General features: G+C 36.3%; 1 protein-coding gene across 1 annotated transcript in view; it reads right to left on the bottom strand.

Annotated features, from left to right (window-relative positions):
• Nucleotides 1–6,398: 6,398 nt before the first annotated feature.
• drc4 (dynein regulatory complex subunit 4) overlaps nucleotides 6,399–21,049 on the bottom strand; it is a 65,635-nt gene continuing 50,984 nt past the window's right edge. Inside the window, exons 6-11 of the mRNA XM_084123920.1 lie at nucleotides 19,759–19,964; nucleotides 19,293–19,460; nucleotides 19,058–19,144; nucleotides 18,512–18,721; nucleotides 16,577–16,642; nucleotides 6,399–6,612 (exon numbers count right to left, since the gene is read on the bottom strand). Of these exons, the coding sequence (XP_083980046.1) occupies nucleotides 6,463–6,612; nucleotides 16,577–16,642; nucleotides 18,512–18,721; nucleotides 19,058–19,144; nucleotides 19,293–19,460; nucleotides 19,759–19,964 (887 nt within the window). The 3' untranslated portion in view covers nucleotides 6,399–6,462. The remainder of the gene's footprint in view (nucleotides 6,613–16,576; nucleotides 16,643–18,511; nucleotides 18,722–19,057; nucleotides 19,145–19,292; nucleotides 19,461–19,758; nucleotides 19,965–21,049) is intronic.

Raw genomic sequence — 21,049 nt, 5'->3', positions numbered from 1 at the left:
CTGCCGTGTTACAGTTTGATTAATGTAAATCATCGAGTTGTTTATCTATTTAGTGTCCACTGCATTCACCTCGTACTAACTGCCACAAATAGAACATATATAGAAAGTAATTTGTTATTTAAGTAATTTACTGGCTTTAATCCTTGCTTGTGATTACTTTAATTACTGTGAAGTTTATAGTATTTTTCGTATTTCCGCAACCCTGCCGATATATGATGATTACTCAGCATTTTCTCAGAGACGCGGAGAATTCGCGATCCTCATTATATGCGCTTTATGCGACATCTAGCGGTTAATTTCGGTAGTGCAGTACAAACCCTGATAATTGTATTGGATGTAAAATGACATGTATATTATTGTTATGTATGAATACTGTAATCACTTATTGTAATGTTATTCATTTGTTTATTTCAGACTACACATATATACACTAATACAAAGTAAAGATGAGAAGATTCTGAATCCTGTGATGTGTTTTGATTGACACCCTGAGGCGAGCACAAGCACCTAATCAGCACATAAGTCAAAACTCCTTTACAATGGTAAATACGCTGTCCTAATATGTTTGATATAATGTATTTTTCTGTTTGTCGATATTAATCAGATTAGCTCACGTTCAGTCACAGCATTATATCTGTCATCTCCACGGAGGCTTTACGTTTTTTGCTTTCTAATTCAAAACAGGGTGATACTGTCTGTCACGTGACGTGCTATAGGCCTAGACCTTCAATCAGTTAATCATATTCATGTCAGGTTTAAAGTAGTACTATTAGTTCCAAAGTTGTATTTGTAGTAGAAGCACAGTAAAAACAACACTTGCCATGCTTTTACCACAGTAACATTAGTTTTACTGTGATAAGTGTAGTAAAAAGACAGTAATCACAAAACTTACCATGCTTTTACCACACTATTGGTAGTTTTAATGTGATACTTATTGTAAATGCAGTAACCACAACACGTACCATGCTTTTACCAAAGTAACCCTAGTTGTACTGTGATAGGTGTGGTAAAAGGACAGTAACCACCACAAAACTTACCATGCTTTAAACCTCAGTAACATTAGTTTTACTGTGATGGGTGTAGTAAAGGACAGTAATCACAAAACTTACCATGCTTTTACCTCAGTATTGGTAGTTTTAAAGTGATATTTGTTGTAAATGCATATTAACCACAACACTTACCATGCTTTTAATGCTTAATAATGTAACATCCAATATTTGTAAGGTAAATCAGTACTTTTTCCTTTAAATAATCCTATATATTATACATAATGATATTTTCTTTTCTCTTTTTTCAGCTGAAAAGACCAAAAGGGCCTTTGGACATGAACATGATAGAGACATGTACAGGGAAGAGCAAGAAACCAGTTTAGCTGTGATAATGAATCATTATTCATTATTTTCCAACACAATATCAAATCTGTTTTCTGTATCATAGGTGACTGAATATGATTCTCTGGCAATCATTTGTGTGGCTTCAGCAGCTGTGAATGGATTAATATGATGTTAATGTATTTTTGAAGACACATTTTTATTTATCTTGTATCTCATTTGTCTTTATGCTACTTTATCAACATTATGCTTTGTTCTCCAATGAAGTGTTGTTTAATAAAGTATGGTGAAAATTGTGTATTGAAAGTGGTGTGCTGTAACTCAAAGTGCTGTAACTCAAAGTCCGGTTAGTATATCAAAGAGAAAATCGTCAGGACAACTGCTTAATACTATGTTTAATAAATAATGTTGGGCACAGTTTTCAGACATATATGGAAAGCTGGCATAAAGGTTATTTTTAAAGTGCTCACAGTAAAATATCAAATTTCAGCCTTTCCCTCATATATGTCATAAAGGTTAGCACAATGAACACATTTAGATATCCAATTGACCATTAAAGATATTATTTATTTAACATTTATTGTTTCATTACAAAATGTTTTAAACTACATTACCCACATATCTCTGTCATTCTATCAATGGAACAGGAAACATTGTGCTGTAGTTCATTGAAACGTGCAGACATGCTTAGGGTTAGGGTTGGGATCTCGGTAAAGGAGTAATTTTTTACAACATAGAGACACTTTATAGTTAACTTAATGTATAACTAACGTAATAATAACACCAAAACATACTTTGTAACATGAAGCGCTGTTTTATATGGGTTAAACGATAGTCTAGTCACAGCGAGTTCTGCGATAAAGTCACAACCAATAACAACCCAGCTGAACAGATGCGTCACACTTGCCCATTTATGGTAAATGATGACAGATCTCTTCTGGTTCCGGCTGCAGGGATAGACACCTTAAACATTTAATATTTGGGCTGTTAAACATGTATTCCTTCTAATTAAATTCTAAAACTCACATTTAAAAACAAAAGACTCCTTTGTGAGGTTACCATCCAAAAACGAGTTCACATGATCAATGACACAAATTTGCTTATTTGATTAGACTGATGCATAAATTTGAAAGATAAACTTTTTTTTTCTAAGCAATGGCCTACAGCAGGGTAGTTTTGCAGTATTTTAATTAAAGATAATTACATGTACTAAAGTGCTTCTAACATTTACAGTGTATGTATAGTATATCAAAAGTATATCAATTATATTCAAATAAATGTAACAAAACCACAATTAATGCACACAATTCTGAAAGCATATTCCAATATTTAATGTCAAACTGTTTAAAGACAACAATAAAAATCAGTTAATTATATACATAAAAAAATATCCAGATACAGGGGCAATCTATTATAGTGACACATACAGTAACGTTAAAAAAAAAAAGGTTATATTTTTACAAACCAAGAGATGATATTCAACTTTGTTATGTGAAAATATATTTGTTTCTTCGCTTTAAAGAACAAATAGGCAAAAACGTAAGCACAACATTTTACATTCTCAACTTTAATTCTATATCCTTGTGATTATTGGTCACTTTTATTGTAACTAAATGAAAGGCAACTTAAAATAATTAATGATTATAAACGTCAGCAAGAAAATGCTTCTATAAAATACATTCATGGGTATATTACATTTACATTAACCAGGTAGTGATATAATGATACCATAGATGTAGTTATGGTATACTATAGTGACCACTGTAATAAAAGGTTTAATGAAGCTAAATGTAAGACATTAAGTCCATCTAAAGGTAAAGGTAAAAAACTCAGAATAATGTCCAGTATGTCAAGTGTCATTTCTGTAATATTCTTTCAGCACTGAAAAGAATTCCAAATATATTGATTGTTTTCAAAAGGTTTTCAAACACCTGCTTTATACACTTGCAGAAATATACATTTGTCTATTGCATCATGAAGTCACTGCATGACTAGAACTAATGGATGGCAATGAATATGTACTTTACCAAAACACCTGATTCAATATTGGTTCTGCATATATCAAAGAGATCCAAAGTAGGAGTGGGACTTCACATGAAGACTTTCAGAAACTGTGACAAAGCAAAGGGTGCACCTCACTGGACACATCCTATGCATTGTAAAGAGTGTTGCATAATTAAATGTTGAAAGCATTTTTATGTAATAATTTCACTGATATGTGGACATTTCTATGAACAAAAGTATGTCTTTAATAGCAAGCAGTAATCATATGAACTCGTTTAACAGAACAAAGAAACTCACACAGGTTTAGAAAAACTTGAGTATAAATATCAAAACCATGCGAAAATTACGGAAGCCCTGAACCGCAACCTAAATACATATATATATACATATATACAGTGAGGAAAATAAGTATTTGAACACCCTGCTATTTTGCAAGTTCTCCCACTTGGAAATCATGGAGGGGTCTGAAATTGTCATCGTAGGTGCATGTCCACTGTGAGAGACATAATCTAAAACAAAAAATCCAGAAATCACAATATATGATTTTTTAACTATTTATTTGTATGATACAGCTGCAAATAAGTATTTGAACACCTGTCTATCAGCTAGAATTATGACCCTCAAAGACCTGTTAGTCTGCCTTTAAAATGTCCACCTCCACTCCATTTATTATCCTAAATTAGATGCACCTGTTTGAGGTCGTTAGCTGCATAAAGACACCTGTCCACCCCATACAATCAGTAAGAATCCAACTACTAACATGGCCAAGACCAAAGAGCTGTCCAAAGACACTAGAGACAAAATTGTACACCTCCACAAGGCTGGAAAGGGTTACGGGGAAATTGCCAAGCAACTTGGTGAAAAAAGGTCCACTGTTGGAGCAATCATTAGAAAATGGAAGAAGCTAAACATGACTGTCAATCTCCCTCGGACTGGGGCTCCATGCAAGATCTCACCTCGTGGGGTCTCAATGATCCTAAGAAAGGTGAGAAATCAGCCCAGAACTACACGGGAGGAGCTGGTCAATGACTTGAAAAGAGCTGGGACCACCGTTTCCAAGGTTACTGTTGGTAATACACTAAGACGTCATGGTTTGAAATCATGCATGGCACGGAAGGTTCCCCTGCTTAAACCAGCACATGTCAAGGCCCATCTTAAGTTTGCCAATGACCATTTGGATGATCCAGAGGAGTCATGGGAGAAAGTCATGTGGTCAGATGAGACCAAAATAGAACTTTTTGGTCATAATTCCACTAAACGTGTTTGGAGGAAGAAGAATGATGAGTACCATCCCAATAACACCATCCCTACTGTGAAGCATGGGGGTGGTAGCATCATGCTTTGGGGGTGTTTTTCTGCACATGGGACAGGGCGACTGCACTGTATTAAGGAGAGGATGACCGGGGCCATGTATTGCGAGATTTTGGGGAACAACCTCCTTCCCTCAGTTAGAGCATTGAAGATGGGTCGAGGCGTCCAACCATTAATTCTTCACATGTATTTAACATTAAAAAAAATTATAATAAGAAATGTTCTAAGGTTTGAATTAGGCTCCAACTCGGTAAACTGACTGATTTACAAGAGTAATAAAGCAAATGTTGGGAAAGTGATACCATTGTTCCCTTTGTGTGTATATCTAACTTTTAAATTCATCACAGTTTCCTTCCATCTTTCCTATAAGAAAAGAGTTCAAAGAGACGCTGAGTTCAAAATACCCACCTAATATGGTCAAATGAGAGAAAATAACCTTAATAATTTACTTTTATTTTATTTTACAACCTCTTCTTCTTCCTCTTTAAGGTGTTCCCAGCAGCAGTGTTGAGCAGCATTGTCATCGTTGTTATCACTTTGAGTATCAAAGAGCACTGCTTTGAGTATTTTTTTTACATTATACCAAAATGTATAGGCCATAATGAGGTCTTAGACCTACTTAAAAATCTTAAAGCACTGTTTACAAGGTTACATGTGTCAAAAACAACTAAAACAATAACTTCTTTGTGCATTTTAGCAGTGCAGGTAAAAATCTGAACCAGCCCGACTGGGCCTATAGAAAAAAATCTTAGCATTGAGCCCTGATATATTAAAGGCACAGCTAAATGTGACATTTATTACAATAAGTTTATGTGAAGATTGTTTTAAATTCACTTAAATTAAAAGTTGTTATATTTTTATCATTTTAAGCCTATTATGTTCAAATTGATAGCTTTCAATTATACTGTAATTGTTGAATGGCTATAATTAATGACTAAAATTTAGAGAAAAATATTTAAAAGAGAAATCAGTATCAGTATTGGTATCGGTTATATTGAGATGGTCCTCACTGCAGAACATGAAATCCAGGGGGAGGAGTTGGATCCAGATCCAACTCCTCCCACCTTACATATACCTTAACCTACCCCCCCTGATCCCTAAACCCACCCCTAAACCTACCAATCTCCACCCCTTAGATCTGGATCCAACTCCGCCCCCTGGATCTCATGTACTGCAGTGAGGTGCTACTGGTTATATTGGACTTCATTCATAGTGCTTAGTAAAAATATTCCATTAAACAAATATTTACAAAATACTGTCTTTATGTTGTTTCTACATTATATTGGAGCTTCAATACATGTGAACGTATTTCAATATAAAAATATATTAAAACACTTTAATGTTAGGTGCAATCAATCATGATTATCAGAAAAATGTGTGATTAATAAGTAAATTTTTTTAATCGATTGTAAGCATTATATATTATATTATATTATATCGTTCTTACCCTTGTCTAAAATTTCACCTTTTTCTCTGAGGATAAAAAAACTTGATTTTGGGTGAACTATTACATTAATGCCATTGTAGAATACTTCTTGATATTTATCAAAAAATAAAAATAAAAGATGCCCTTGTTACAGTGTATTATACATATAAGTACAGAGTAATATTAATTAACTACATGTACTTACTATTAGAGTTAGGGTTAGGATAAGGGTTTGGTTTAGGGTTTAATTATGCTATTACCACATGTAACATTAATAACAAGGATACAGTAATAAAAAGTGTTACCAAAAAAAATCCTACAAAACATTTGATCTGAATAACATTTGATCATTTTATTTTATCAAGATAAAATATGTTTTTTCCTTTCTTGCTAATTTGGAGCAGAAATGAGGGCAGCAGGGCCCTGACCAAGACTCTGTCCAACAACACTGCTTTCGAGTGGCTTAAAGCTGAGTTCTTCCACAGGGATCCCAAATGCCCGTAGCTTTGCTTCAGAAGTCTTCAGCAAGTCATTATAGGCCTGTGGACAGAAACAGATAACTACACTTAAAACTACAGATATTTTTAAACTAAGTAGTTTGTCTTTGTCACAATCAACATCTAGTCAGATTTCAGTGATTAAACTTTCATTTCAACATCCATTCTCATATACAAATTAGGTTCCCGTCTTGTTATTCTAACATTTTTATTACAGTTTGAGACCAATTCACACACACACACACACACACACACACACACACACACACACACACACACACACACACACACACACACACACACACACACACACACACATTGTGGGATTGTGGGTTAATTGTGAATTTCCTGTCAACAGATCTAATACAGCAGAAAATGGAAGTGTCAAAAATTGTCAAACTGTTTAATTTTCTGTCATTGACATAGCATGCATTGGACAGGAACATTTGAGGCACCATATAGGGTTTAAAGGCCCGTTCACACCAAGAACGATAACTATAAAGATAACTGTAAAAGATAACTACTGTATATCATCAACCACACCAGTGCACAATATCATTGTTTATTCTATGCACGTGCTGCAGTTTTGTCGTCTGCCACTTTAAATGCTCAAGTTCTTTAAAGCAGGATGGATTCTGATTGGCTGTCAACCTTTTTATCATTCATCAGCTGGAAAAAAACATTCCGTAAGTGATTCCAACGATATTATTTGCCTGTGCCGATATCGTTATAGTTGTGGTGTGAACTCTGCTAATCTTTTATATTTTATATAACCTTGGTTCCCTGAGATGAAGGAACGAGACATTGCGTGAGAGGTGATGCTATTGCGAAAAGTCTGATTGGAATAACACCCTAGCACTGCAATGGCAAATGGCCTTCAAGTGCTCAAATTAAGGGCAGGATATATAAGGCAGTGCTGAACGACATTTCCTCAGAATCTGTCAACTAAAAAAGCAACTCACAAAAAAAACATGAGCATGAGTAACACGGCATGATCGCAGTGTCTCATTCCCTAAACTCAGGGAACCGAGGTTATGTCAGTAACCGGAGATGTTCCCTCTTAATATTGGTCTCTCGATGTTGCTTCAGAGCTGACGCTATGGGGAACTGCTTGCGTGAAAAAATAGTTGCACAGAGGACAGATGCAAAATGTGAAGGGAAAGCCCTTTGATTGCAATCTAGTAAAAGTGTAATAATTGCAGTGTTCTGGTCAACCGCTATAGAGTGAAAGCGGTTTATAAATCCTGTAGAATTCAACCAATCAGATGACAATTTTGAAACTCCCAAAGTGTTTCCCGTTTTGTTTGCCTTATTCAGCCAACGGTCCATATGGGCATGATGTCTGATGCTGACATTATGCTGTCACTGTGTAAGTGAGCGGCATGCTGTGACATGCATTTCAATTTGCAGCTGTAAAATGGGGCTTCGTTTTTCGAGCAGGTGAATGGGCACTAGGCATTGTATACAAGGCCATCGACAGAAAATTCAACATTTGACATCTGGGAACGGCAGGAATATCAGTAGATAATCATCACAAATACTTACCACTTGCTCAATTTCTGTAAATCCGTTTTTATGAATGAATGACTCTCTCTACCCGTTGCTCTGGTCTTCGTTAACAGCCGCTTGCACCACCTGCTGGTGAGGTCGACTAACAGCTATGGAGATGATCAATCTGCAATCTACTGATATTCCTGCAGTTCACGGATATCAAATGTTGAATTTTCTGTCGAATTTGAACCACTGAATTTGTGGAAGTGAATTTGTAAAGCGAAATAAAATGGCACAAAAATTGCCTGTCGAATATTATAGGTTGTATTTTTAAACAGAATGAATATTTTGGAAGTGAAATCTGAAAGTTGAATATGGATCATTGAATTTTTAATAATGAAAATGTGTGTGAAATGTTTTGAATTGAAATATTCACATCTTAAATATACAACCATGTTGAATTTCAGCCCATAAAAATGCAATGCATTAAAATGAAAGCAGGGTTAATGCAATGCATATTTTTTCAAATAGTGCAATTCAACAAGCTTTTTTGTTTCAAAAACATTTGTCATTATTTTACTTCTATACTTTTGCCCTCTGCTCAGCAGCAAGGGAGAAAAAGACTCTGCCATTGAGACTATTGCATTTCTTCACTTGAAAGGCTTAGTCATGGAAAAAAAAATTGACTTCATTGCCCAACATGCAGGGGAACATAAGACAAGCTGAAATAGACGCATGGATTTTACACGGCTGTTAGTGTAAGCAACAGTTAGTCCCTAATGGAAGCAGCGACACAACAGGTGCTTTATCATGAAAAGTCTATGAACGGCGGCAATGCCAGCTTATATAGCATATAGCCAGGGATGTGATTGTGCGAGTGAAAAAAAGCAGGACATTTTTTTTTTAAGACCCAGCATGAAGCACTTTTTGTTTTTTAAACAACTGAATCAGCCATTTGCTACATTAACTACCAGGAACTGTGAAGAGTGACACATGGAAACATATTTAACAGTTATAATTTATTTCTAGTAATACAAAACAGGACATCTTAACATCTTTGGGGAAAATGTAATCCGTCTCTTGCACGGATTATTGTGCTTTTAATACTTCTTTTATTATCATTAGACAGCGTTTTAATCTTAAATCTTTAAATTACATACAAAAGTGTAACCTTTATAGGTTCAAACCAAAGAATAAAACGCTGACTGCATAAAATGCTAACTGACTGTGATCTAATTAAATAGGTTGTAAATGAGCTCCATCACTGCATGTGCTGCATTTAAACCTGCATTTTTGACTACTGACATACATTTTGTTCTTGCATTGGTTACATTTGTAGCAATTTTGCACTCTGACAGTCAGTTTGAGATATAGGCTATATTTGAGTATTGTGTGTGTCTTTAGATAGTTTACAAAATGAAATAGGCTACTCTTTGAAATCATAATTGTATTTCATTACATTGTTTTAAACCCCAAATATTTTACTATGACATTCTTCATTAACAATTATTCAGTTATTTGTAATACACAATGCCATTGTAAAAAAAGAAAGAAAGTAATTTAAATGTAGCTAGCTACTTTTTGATAGTAACTTCTAGTGTGGCTAACTACTTTTTCAGAAGTATGAGTAGCTTGTCAAGCTACAGGTTCAGAGTATCTTCCCCAACGCTGCCAAGGAACTCTAAAAAGGTTTTTTTTCTTTACACCATTGCAAAACCGACTTCTGTTTATACTGAAATGTCTTATTATTAGATACTGAAAATCTCACACATACATGAAATTAATTGCACATCCTGTATATATAAAACTTGAATATGTCTTCAGTCAATGTATTTTATACGTGTGTAAGCATGTGGACTTTATATTCATCGCAAGTTTAATAGGTGTATACGTGCATTGAGTTTGTAGGTGAATATTTTTGTTTCATAATTGCTTATGCAATCTCAGACTTTATATGTATGTGTTTTATGTATATGCATGTGTCTAGTTTATGTGTATGTGAATGTTTTATAAGTGTATGCATGTAAAAGGTGTTGCATTAGTGGTCTATTTCATATTGAGCATTCAACAGTATACATGTATGTAATTAATATATTTGTATATGCAAATGCTTCATTTATGCAAATTAGTAAAGTTTGATTTAAAGTGTTTAAAGTAATAGTTTAAAGTGTAAACTATTATGGATTTTTGAAAATGACCTTTCATGTAATAATAATAATAATAATAATTTGTTACATTTATATAGCGCTTTTCTGGGTACTCAAAGCGCTTTACATAGAAGAGGGGAATCTCCTCAACCACCACCAATGTGCAGCATCCACCTGGATGATGCGACGGCAGCCATATTGCGCCAGAACGCCCACCACATGTCAAGTCAAGTCACCTTTATTTATATAGCGCTTTTTACAATAGATTGTGTCAAAGCAGCTTCACAGTGATAACATGAAAATAATAAAACAATGTTTGTTTCTAGAAGAAAATTGCATCATCGTCTACCTTAAGTTAGGCAGATCAATAATATTGTTGAATATTAAATGTCCCCAACTAAGCAAGCCAAAAGCCAAGGCAACAGTGGCAAGGAACCAAAACTCCATCAGGTGACAGAATGGAGAAAAAAACCTTGGGAGAAACCAGGCTCAGTCGGGGCCAGATCTCCTCTGGCCAACTAGCGATCAGTGTAAATTGGTGGAGAGGAGACAGAGTGATGAAGCCAATGAGTATATATATATATATATATATATATATATATATATATATGGGGATGATAAGGAATGTAGTGTGTAACATAGCTCTAAGTGAATGAAAACATCCTGCAAAGTTTTAAATCTGAAAGTGCACCGTATATAAAGTTATTGTCTTTCAAAAGTAAGAGTCGACTCTGAGTCAATTAAATGAATCGGTTTTCAAATGAGTCATAAGCCGTTTAGTTGTGACGTCAAGATGAAACATTAGCATATTGCCCGCCCACTTATTGCGCGCGCAGACACCAGTGAAAACTTGAACCTCCTCAGACACTGCAGCTGATTTACTGGATACTGGATAGCATCATGTCGAGAAGACGCTGTGCTCTACAATGTGAAGGTAAAGCCAGTTTTCACTGCCCAAGGACGAGCATGTGAAGAATCGTTAAAATTCATCTTTACCACGATACCACAGCAGTATAATCCTAAACTTTTCCTGTGTTCCCTTTATTTTACTGACGACTGCTTCTTAAATCTTGGAGTTCAATGCAGGATTCGCAAACCGCTTGCTCTAGAAAGATGGTGTTCAAAATACTTAGTTTTGAGTTTTATATTGTGTTGGTCTCCTGCTAACTGGTTAACTCACGTTATTACTGTCTTACTGAAATACTTATGCTAATCAGTTGTGGGCAACTATTACCTAAAACTGTGTCTATTAATGCAGATTTTCTGTCGTTCTCACTACTTTGAGGAAAGATTAAGCATGGAGCAAGATTTGTTTTACCAATGTTTTTGTTACATCAGTCATTCACGCTAGAGCTCGGCTAATGTATGCACTGTTATTGATACAGTTTCCACATGTTCACCACAATAAATTAAAAAATACTCGGTAAATAAATAAGTACAAGTAAAATAATCGGTTTGTTGATGGACATGCACTTGTTAATGCTGATGGTGAGGAATTACAGTTGCAACATCTCATAACGTACCTCAAACTGAGTAGTGTATCACTGAGAAACGTCCTGCTAGAGTTGTCCTTGCGATGGAGGTTCGGGTTGAATAACTAGTTCGTCCAATGTTTCATCATCGCACTCGCGGTCTGATTGATATCGGAAAATCGACGTCATTGTTCATTACTGTCTTTAGTTTACGGTGTAGGAAGCCTCAGGACAAGCAGAGCTGACATTGTTATGGCACGGTAGACCAGTGATCTCAAACTCAATTCCTGGAGGGCCACAGCTCTGCACAGTTTAGCTCCAACTCACACCTGCAAGGAAGTTTCTAGTAATCCCGAAGACCTTGATTAGCTGGATCAGGTGTGTTTGATTAGGGTTGGAGCAAAACTGTGCAGAGCTGTGGCCCTCCAGGAATTGAGTTTGAGATCACTGCGGTAGACCAATCACAACAGACTGAGCTGTCTGGCCAATCAGAGCAGAGTAGCTCGCGGAAAGGAGGGATTTAGAGAGATTGATTCATCTGACGAGTCGTTTGAGAATCATTGAAAATGTGGTGATGTGCAAATGTTTATTATGAGAAAATGAAACAGTTGTAAACCTGTTGTAGGAGACTCCAAAACAACATTAGGAACACTGCTCCTGTCTGTCTTGCTGCTGCTGCTGCTGCTGCTGCTGCTGCTGCTGCTGTTGCTGTTGAGTTGGTTTGCATCTGTAAGCTTTGTATATCTTTCGGTTTTGAATCTTTACTATCATTCCTTGTTGTTTATACTGCTAAATATAGCTTACTCAACATCACACATTAACCTGACATTGCTAGCTTCAATCTAAATCGTTATTGCTAGCACAACACACTAGTAATTTGCTAGCCTGACAGCGTGCCATCCATGCGCTCTTTATTTATTTATTTTTAACAACTGTAGTGAGTAGGATCAGTCAACAAACACGGTGAGTCATGTCATCTTCTCCTCTTATTGTCACTTGCACTTGCACTTAATGTAACATGTATAGCATAGCCTTCTCTGTCAGCACAGGATTTACATGTGATAAATGCAGGGAGATAGTAAAGCTGACGGAGAAGATTTCAGAACTAGAGACACGCATCCAAACTTTAATCAAGGTTAATTGTAAGAGTGCAAGGGCTTTAGATACTGCTTTGGATGTGACTAGCTTAGTGAACTCTGTACATTGTTCGGTTCCGGCTGTAGTAGAGACGGTGAGACGCTGTAGTCGCGGGACAAAACACTGCTCTTCCGTTCCGATTACCATAACAAATAGATTCTCCCCACTCAGTGAAAGACCCACTGTGAATCCTGTTGATTGTGCCCTAGTTATTGGCGATTCTATTACACGGAACATGAAAATAAAGCCACCAGCCACCATAGTCACATGTTTGCCGGGAGCCAGAGCGACTGACATCAAAGCAAATTTAAAAGTGCTGGCTAATGCTAATTGCTAATTCTCTAAGATTATTATTCACATCGGCACTAATGATGTTCAACTCCGCCAGTCGGAGATCACTAAAATTAACGTTAAAGAGAACGAATATTGCTGAATATTCAATCCCTTACTTCAAAAGCACTTATTGTTAATGATATGATTACAGACTAAAATCTAGATGTGCTGTGTTTGACAGAAACCTGGCTAAAACCAAACAATTACATTACTTTAAATGAGTCCACCCCCCAAGATTACGGTTATAAACATGAGCCTCGTCTGAAAGGCAAAGGGGGAGGTGTTGCTGTAATTTATAGTAATATTTTCAGAATTACTAAGTCTAGTTTCAAATATAATGTTGGTGATAATATAACATTATATATAATATAACATTATATATGTTGGTGCTTAATCTAACCATATATAGTGTAAATGATGAATCACGTTTGAGATTTGTGCTGGCTACTGTATACAGGCCTCCAGGGCACCAGACAGACTTTATAAAAGAATTTGCTGACTTTCTATCAGAGTTAGTACTGGCTGCAGATAAAGTCCTAATTGTTGGTGATTTTAATATACATGTAGATAATGAAAAAGATGCATTGGGATTGGCATTTAAAGACATTCTTAACTCTAATAGAGTTAGACAACACGTGTCAGGACCTACTCATTGTCGTAATCATACTCTAGATCTAATATTATCACATGGAATCAATGTTGATGCTGTTGAAATTCTGCAGCAGAGCGATCACATCTCAGATCATTATCTAGTCACGTGTAAACTTCATTTAGCCAAGGCTGCAAAGCCGACCCTGTGTTACAAATATGTTAGACCTATCACTTCTGCCACTAAAGATTGCTTTATTAATAATCTTCCTGACCATTTCATCATCTCATCTCATTTGATTCATTCATTGCTATAGGAGAGGAAGAATTTTCTAAACTCGTGAAATTATCTAAATCGACAACATGTATGTTAGACCCTATACCGACTAAGCTATTGAAAGAGATACTTCTAGAGGTCATAGATCCTCTTCTTAAAATCATTAATTCATCTTTGTTATTAGGATACGTACAAAAACCTTTTAAGCTGACTATGATTAAACCACTTCCGCAACTTGATCCTACAGAATTATTCAATTACAGGCCGATCTCGAATCTACCTTTTCTGTCAAAGATACTAGAAAAGGCAGTATCTTCACAACTATGTTCCTTTTTAGAAAGAAATGCTATCTGCGAGGATTTTCAATCAGTATTTAGACCGTACCATAGTACTGAGACAGTTCTCATTAGAGTCACAAATGATTTGCTCTTATCATCTGTTCGTGGTTGTATCTCTCTGTTAGTGTTAGTCGATCTTAGTGCTGCATTTGACACTATTGACCACAACATTCTTTTAAATAGACTCGAAAATTATGTTGGCATTAGTGGAATTGCATTAGCATGGTTTAAATCATACTTATCTGACCGTTATCAGTTTTTAACAGTAAATATAGAGATGTCTGATCAAAAGTTCAGTTTGGTGTACCACGAGGCTCAGTACTAGGATTGTTGCTGTTCACTCTGTACATGCTACCCTCGAGAGATATCATTAGGAAGTGTTGGATTACAAATTTATTAAATGTTTAATTTAGTTTGCAACAGTAAAAGTTGAGTACATTGAAGTTAGCATTTTAAGGTTAGGTTAGGATAATAGTAACAACAGTTTCTGCCAGTCCTGTTTTTCTCTATTGTGTTTTAAATGAGTCAGATCACTGAGATTCTCACCTTTCGGAGCCCAGACGTTGAATCATTAGGTTGATTGACTTTCACCTTTTGTCTTTAATGGCTCTCGGATGGCTCTTGGAATTGGAGTTCCTGGCCAGTATCAGCATGTGAATAGTTATGCTGATTCAATTGGACTCAGAGTAGGGTGTGTTCCCACTTCATTTGCATGCTTTATTCAGAGTTCCCGCCTTTATGTAATCCCTCCCCCTTGGAATGTATATAACTACAATGCATACTGTATTAGAGTTAGATCATGTTGGAAGTACTACAGCAACGTACAGCGGAGTTCTCAATAAAGAATAACTTCCGTTGAACGCAATCCCAACTGTCTTCTGGTCTCTGCTTCGATGAAAGAAAACTTTACATCAGAAGCATGGAATTAGTTTTCACTGTTATGCTGATGATACGCAACTCTATATTTCTTCACACCCTGACGAAACTTACCAATTCACAAAATTAACGGAATGCATAGCTGATATAAAAAACTGGATGACTAGCAATTTCCTACTACTTAAAAAACCTACTTCTGAAAAAACAGAGATTCTAATTATTGGACAAAAAAACTTCCTCACGTAATAACCTAGAATACTGTCTAACACTTGATGGCTGCTCTGTCAAGTCCTTGTCGTCGGTTAGGAACCTGGGTGTGCTCTTTGATACCAATCTTTCATTTGAAAGTCACGTGTCTGAAAAATGCAGAACAATTAGTTCATGACATCAAGGCTAGATTATTGTAATGCTAATATGGGTGGTTGCCCTGCACGCTTAATAAACAAACCACAATTGGTCCAGGAAGTATGACAATATTAGCCTGGTTCTGTCAACACTGCATTGGCTCCCTATTAAACAACATATACATTTTAAAATATTGCTGATTACTTACAAAGCACTAAATGGTTTAGCTCCTCAGTAATTGAGCGAGCTCTTAACGCATTATAGTCCTTCACGTCTATTGCGATCTCAAAATACCGGCCAGTTGATAATACCTAGAATATCAAAATCGACTGCTGGTGGTAGATCCTTTTCCTATTTAGCACCAAAACTTTGGAACAATCTTCCTAACATTGTCCGGGAAGCAGACACAATCTGTCAGTTCAAATCTAGACTAAAAACACATCTCTTTGGCCTAGGCTAGCATAAACATAACACATTATAGACTTCTATAATTCAATGTTAGGCTGCATAGATTAGGTCAGCCGGAACCGGGAACACTTCCCCTAAATCCTGATGTACTTGTTACATTATAAGAAGGATGGCGTCTACGCTAATATTAGTCTCTCCGTTTATCTGAGGTTTACCGCTTGTCCACCGGATCCAGGCCATATCCAGGCCGTACCCTCCCACTGTTTTGTGCGGAGGGGTGGCCGGAGCGTGTTAAGGGTTTTCCTGTTAGAACGGTGTTGTGTTAGCTAAGTTAATGAATAAAACTAATGATCTTCGCAACGGAAGTGAATCAATCAATCAAAACTAACTTTAGCTGGACAATAACTTTATTCTAGAGCTGTTTTAAAGCCTAAACAATCTGTTACGGTAATTTCCTATTATCACTGTAAAGCTGCTTTGAAACAATACATATTAATGTTAAAAGCGCTATATAAATGAAGGTGACTTGACTAGTTAACAACACAAGGGGCACTTTAAACCCCATACAGCACATTATACAGGAACAGTTTCTCACCTTGCAAACTCGTGCCACTTCATACTGTAAGTCTGTGATAGTATGGTTTTTGGACTCCAAAACTTCCTAAACAAAAATAAAAGTCACAACTGTAGAGACACATTAACAAACAGTTCTGTAACACTGATTTATTTATTTCTAAATCAGTAATATAGAACTGGAATTGTAGAGGTCCTTTGCATATGCTTATATATAACTATATACTAGGGCTGTCACCGACTAGAGATTTTTGTAGTTGACAGGTAGTCATCTAACTATACTTGGGAGGGGGGGGGGGATCAGGGCTGAGAAGAATATTAACATTGCTAACATTGTTCTACATAATTGAGAAATACTAAATCATAATATTGAGCATTTAAAATATAAATCAATCGCTCAAGTGCATAACACTTGGGTTGTACACCAGGAAAAGTAATAATTATGAATGTGTCGGAAAAAAAAACAGCAAGGAGACTTACTGAACATTTTAATAATTAATTGGTAAACTAGTGTTTTCTGAGTCAGGGTCAGCTGCAAAGATGAAGTTGATGATGCTGACTCGCCATCTCTGCAGTACAGCGGACACGTCAATAGAGAGAAATGCAAGTTTCAAACGGATTAAAATTAAATAATCAGAGAACATTTGTTTTTGAATTTGAATTGATTCATTTAAAAGTAGAAATTTCAACTTTATATCTCAAGCATATAGAATATGTTTGTGAGGCAAGTATATGCTTGTAAGAGGCTACATTTACACTAATGCATTTTCATTTTAAAACACATACATACTTTTGTTATGTTTACACCTGCCGTCCACACTATTCCGGAGTTTTCGACCCTCGAAAACTGAGACTTTTGCAAACGCCGCAGACCCTGTTTAGTTTGAAAACTCCGGGGTTGTGTTTCAGTGTAGATGGATCAAAATGGAGACTTTTGAAAACAAAGACGTGGTTGCCCAAATTCACTTCGTGATTGGGTCTTCTGGCTCATTGCGTATCTTTCCCTTATTCGTCAAGCCCATATCATATGACCATTACGCTACCGGAAAGACGACAATAACAGACCAGCCCAACGACTATGTAAACAATAACATGGAGACGGTACTGCAAGTTTAGCTGACTTTGTGGTCCTTTTTAGCAGCTATTGTGCAGTTAAACTCTACATTTTATAATTCTGCAGCTGCCTACATGCACAAGAGGCAAGCTATTATTAGAGCAATCGACAACAATCTGCAACTGTTTACAAATGTATGCGCATACCCAGTGTGCATGAATGGTCATGTGACATGCGTTTTCGATCGTGTAGTGTGAACTGAGATCATTTCAGAAACGTAGTGGAAACGCCAGTATGGTGGAGGATTGTTTTAATTTTAAAACGCTGTGTTAAAACAAAAACGCACAAGTGTGGACATAGCCAGAGAACGAGTTTTGTTTCATTTTTATGACCTGCTTCAGAAAGAAGTTCACACAGAGACCAAGACAGCTAAAGCGCATCCTGTTTGTTTTCTTTATTTTACAAAAGCACAAGTTGTTGTTATTATGAGTGTACACAAATAAAAGTAAAATGTATTACTCTTATCTGTATGACCAAAAGTTTAAGTTATCTCTGCATGAACACTTGGATATGCATCAAATAATAGCCCATTAATCCAGGTTAACATTAGAGCTAATGTTAGTTAATGTTAGGCTACAACTTAAATGTTTCAGATGATAGGCCATATTTGAATAATAGGCGAAAATTTGGATTTCCTGCCCGGCATACTGTAATTACTACATTGACCAGCCGTGTTAACGATCTGTTCTTCACAGGCTGTGACTTCACAACTTTCTATGGAGTTTTTTTTTTTCTGGAACTAACCGACTAATTAAAATTTGGTCGGCTAAGCCTCTTCTTGTCGACTACGGTTTAATCGGCTATTAGGGGGCAGCCCTACTATATATATGCTCATAAATGTACCTCCAGTTTATGGGTGACCACACTGAGGGTAGTAGGGTCCAGGTTGGAAACAGATAGCACCTCACTGAGCTGGGCTTCCTTCTTTTCCAGCGTGTCATTGAGTGCACTCAGTTTGCACTCCAGCAGCAGGTTTTTGAAGCCACTTTTCTGCTGAACCTCCAGGATGGCTTTAGTGAACTTCATGTACAATTCGTCTCGCTCCAACTGAACCTGCACAACAATCAAACAATCTTTAGCTCTTACACATGCAGCAGTCCTAATGAATCACTATGAACAGATAAAAACGTATAAAAACAGACAACTGTTATCCAGTATAGTAATGTTATAGAAAAATACAATAAAAACAAAAAATACAATTAATAATTACTTGGCTGAAATGTATTACAGTGTGTACATCAAACAGAGATTCTTATATGTTATGTCATGGCAGAGATGTTATCAAGATGAAGAGGAAAACCTGTTTTTTCCCCCTTGTAAGTTGTCATAACACCATTAAGGCTGATAGTTCAGTGCGTTTTAAAGGTCTGATGCTGTTCCTTCAATCACCTTAGTAAATCTCTGCTCCAACACTTCATGCTCCCACTTAAGCTCCTTCAATTCTCTGTCAAATATTTTGAGACGAGCTCTTGTTCTCTGACAGTAGAACACAAAGAACAAGATTTACATACATTACTCAAATTAATTAAAACTTTTGTTATAATTAACATTTAACATTATGCCACAGTTCAGTGTCAGTACAATCCACTAGAATTACTAAATACTACTAAGACCCTGAACATACAGTTAGAGCACTCTTGTCCTTCTCATAGTTGGCAAGCTGTTTCTGAAGCTCTGCGACTTCCTGTTTGGCCTTTTGTGGAGACTCTCTAAGCTCCTTATTTTGCTCAAGCACTTCCGCCATCTCTTTATTTCTTTTCTCCTCCTTCCTTTTCATGTCCTTTAACTCTTCCTGCACACATTCCACCAGAAGAGAAAATAAATAAGAACTGACAAATAATCACTTCCTGTACCTCAGCTGGTAGCATTACACCAAGGAACAAACATACTTACATACATACACTGTAGTATTATAGTTTTTTATAGCTTGATTGCCACATACATAAATGTAGATTTAATAATTGTGAAGATTCAATGATGACTATGAATAAAGTTACTAAAAACAGATGTATGAGAGACACTATGTTATTTGATTTATAATTAATACGAAGAAAACAAATGTGTGTATGTGTTCACGTGTGCGTTTTCACCTTGAGCGAAGTGATAAAGTCCAGATTTTTGTAGACTATGTCATTGAAGTAGTTTCTGATGTCTCTGAAAGCTTTCTCATGATTCTTCATAAGCATGTTGATGTGGCTGTTCTTTCGCTCCTCGATCTCATGAATCTCCGTCTTGCGTCTTAGTTCTTCCTCCTGACGCAGCTTCTGCATCCTTTTCTCATATTTGGATCCAATTTCTGTGCCAATATTTTCACTCTCATGTTAAATCATTAAAGCAAGCCTTAACTGCCCATAAAACTCTTCACATTCCATTCCATTTTATTTTATGACACATTTTTCTGTGTTATACAAGCAGTATGTATTTAACTAAGAATATTTGCTACTCATCAACAAAGTACTTCATAATGTGAAAGTGAAAAAATCCAGAAATTGTATTGAATTAATAACAAAAAACAAAAATAAAGATAATAAAGTATTTCCTGGTTACTTTTTTTTATTTTTTATCCTCAATCAACCATGAAGACCAAAGAAGGAGATCTGAGACAAAGTTCTTCAAACAAATGAGCCAATGATGAAAAATAACTTGCAGGGCAAATATTAATATTATCTACAGTAGAGAAAATCCACTTTACCAATGTGAAGCTTCAAGCCACTTGTCCTCCAAAATAGAGTGTTCAGGCACTTAAGAGCACATGCATGCAACAGGAAGTAAGTGTGTAAGAGGTATAATAAATGCAAAGGCTTAGTGCCATTATCACACACTAAATCCACTACATCTCTAATAACTTAAGTCCTGAAGGTTGAGAGGTGGGGCCTCCATGGATTGAATTTGTTGGTCCAGCGAATCCCATAGGCCCTGTTTACACCTGGTATTAAGAAGCATTTTTGTCAATCCGATCACAAGTGGACGACGCTAAATACAGGTGTAAGTGGGTCCTAAAATGTTTTGAGCTTTTCCATTTTCGACCATTTCCAGAGTAGACATAGTCGAAAATGCATTCGACCGGCTTGCTTTCGTAGTGTAGTAGTGTGTGGGCGAATACGCTCTCCGCCTATTGACATGGTGAAACATTTGTGCCTTTATTATTTCATCCTCTTATACTTTTCTATCCACCTGAGATAATGAAATCATCTGCAATTGATTAACTAGTTGAAAATCTCCCCTCGCTCTACGCTGCTACGTACCTGCTCGTTCTGTGTGCGTGAGAACTGTTTACTCCCACTGACAATCCCACATTGCACTGCAATGAAACCACACAGACGCGTCACGCGGCTGATATTTCACAAACAACTCTTAAAAAAAGCAAAGCGACTCTTTTTC

Source organism: Abramis brama (genome assembly GCF_963993115.1).
Source record: "Abramis brama genome assembly, chromosome: 9".
NCBI classification, from domain to species: Eukaryota; Metazoa; Chordata; class Actinopteri; order Cypriniformes; family Leuciscidae; genus Abramis; species Abramis brama.
This window is presented reverse-complemented; position numbering and strand designations above follow the sequence as displayed.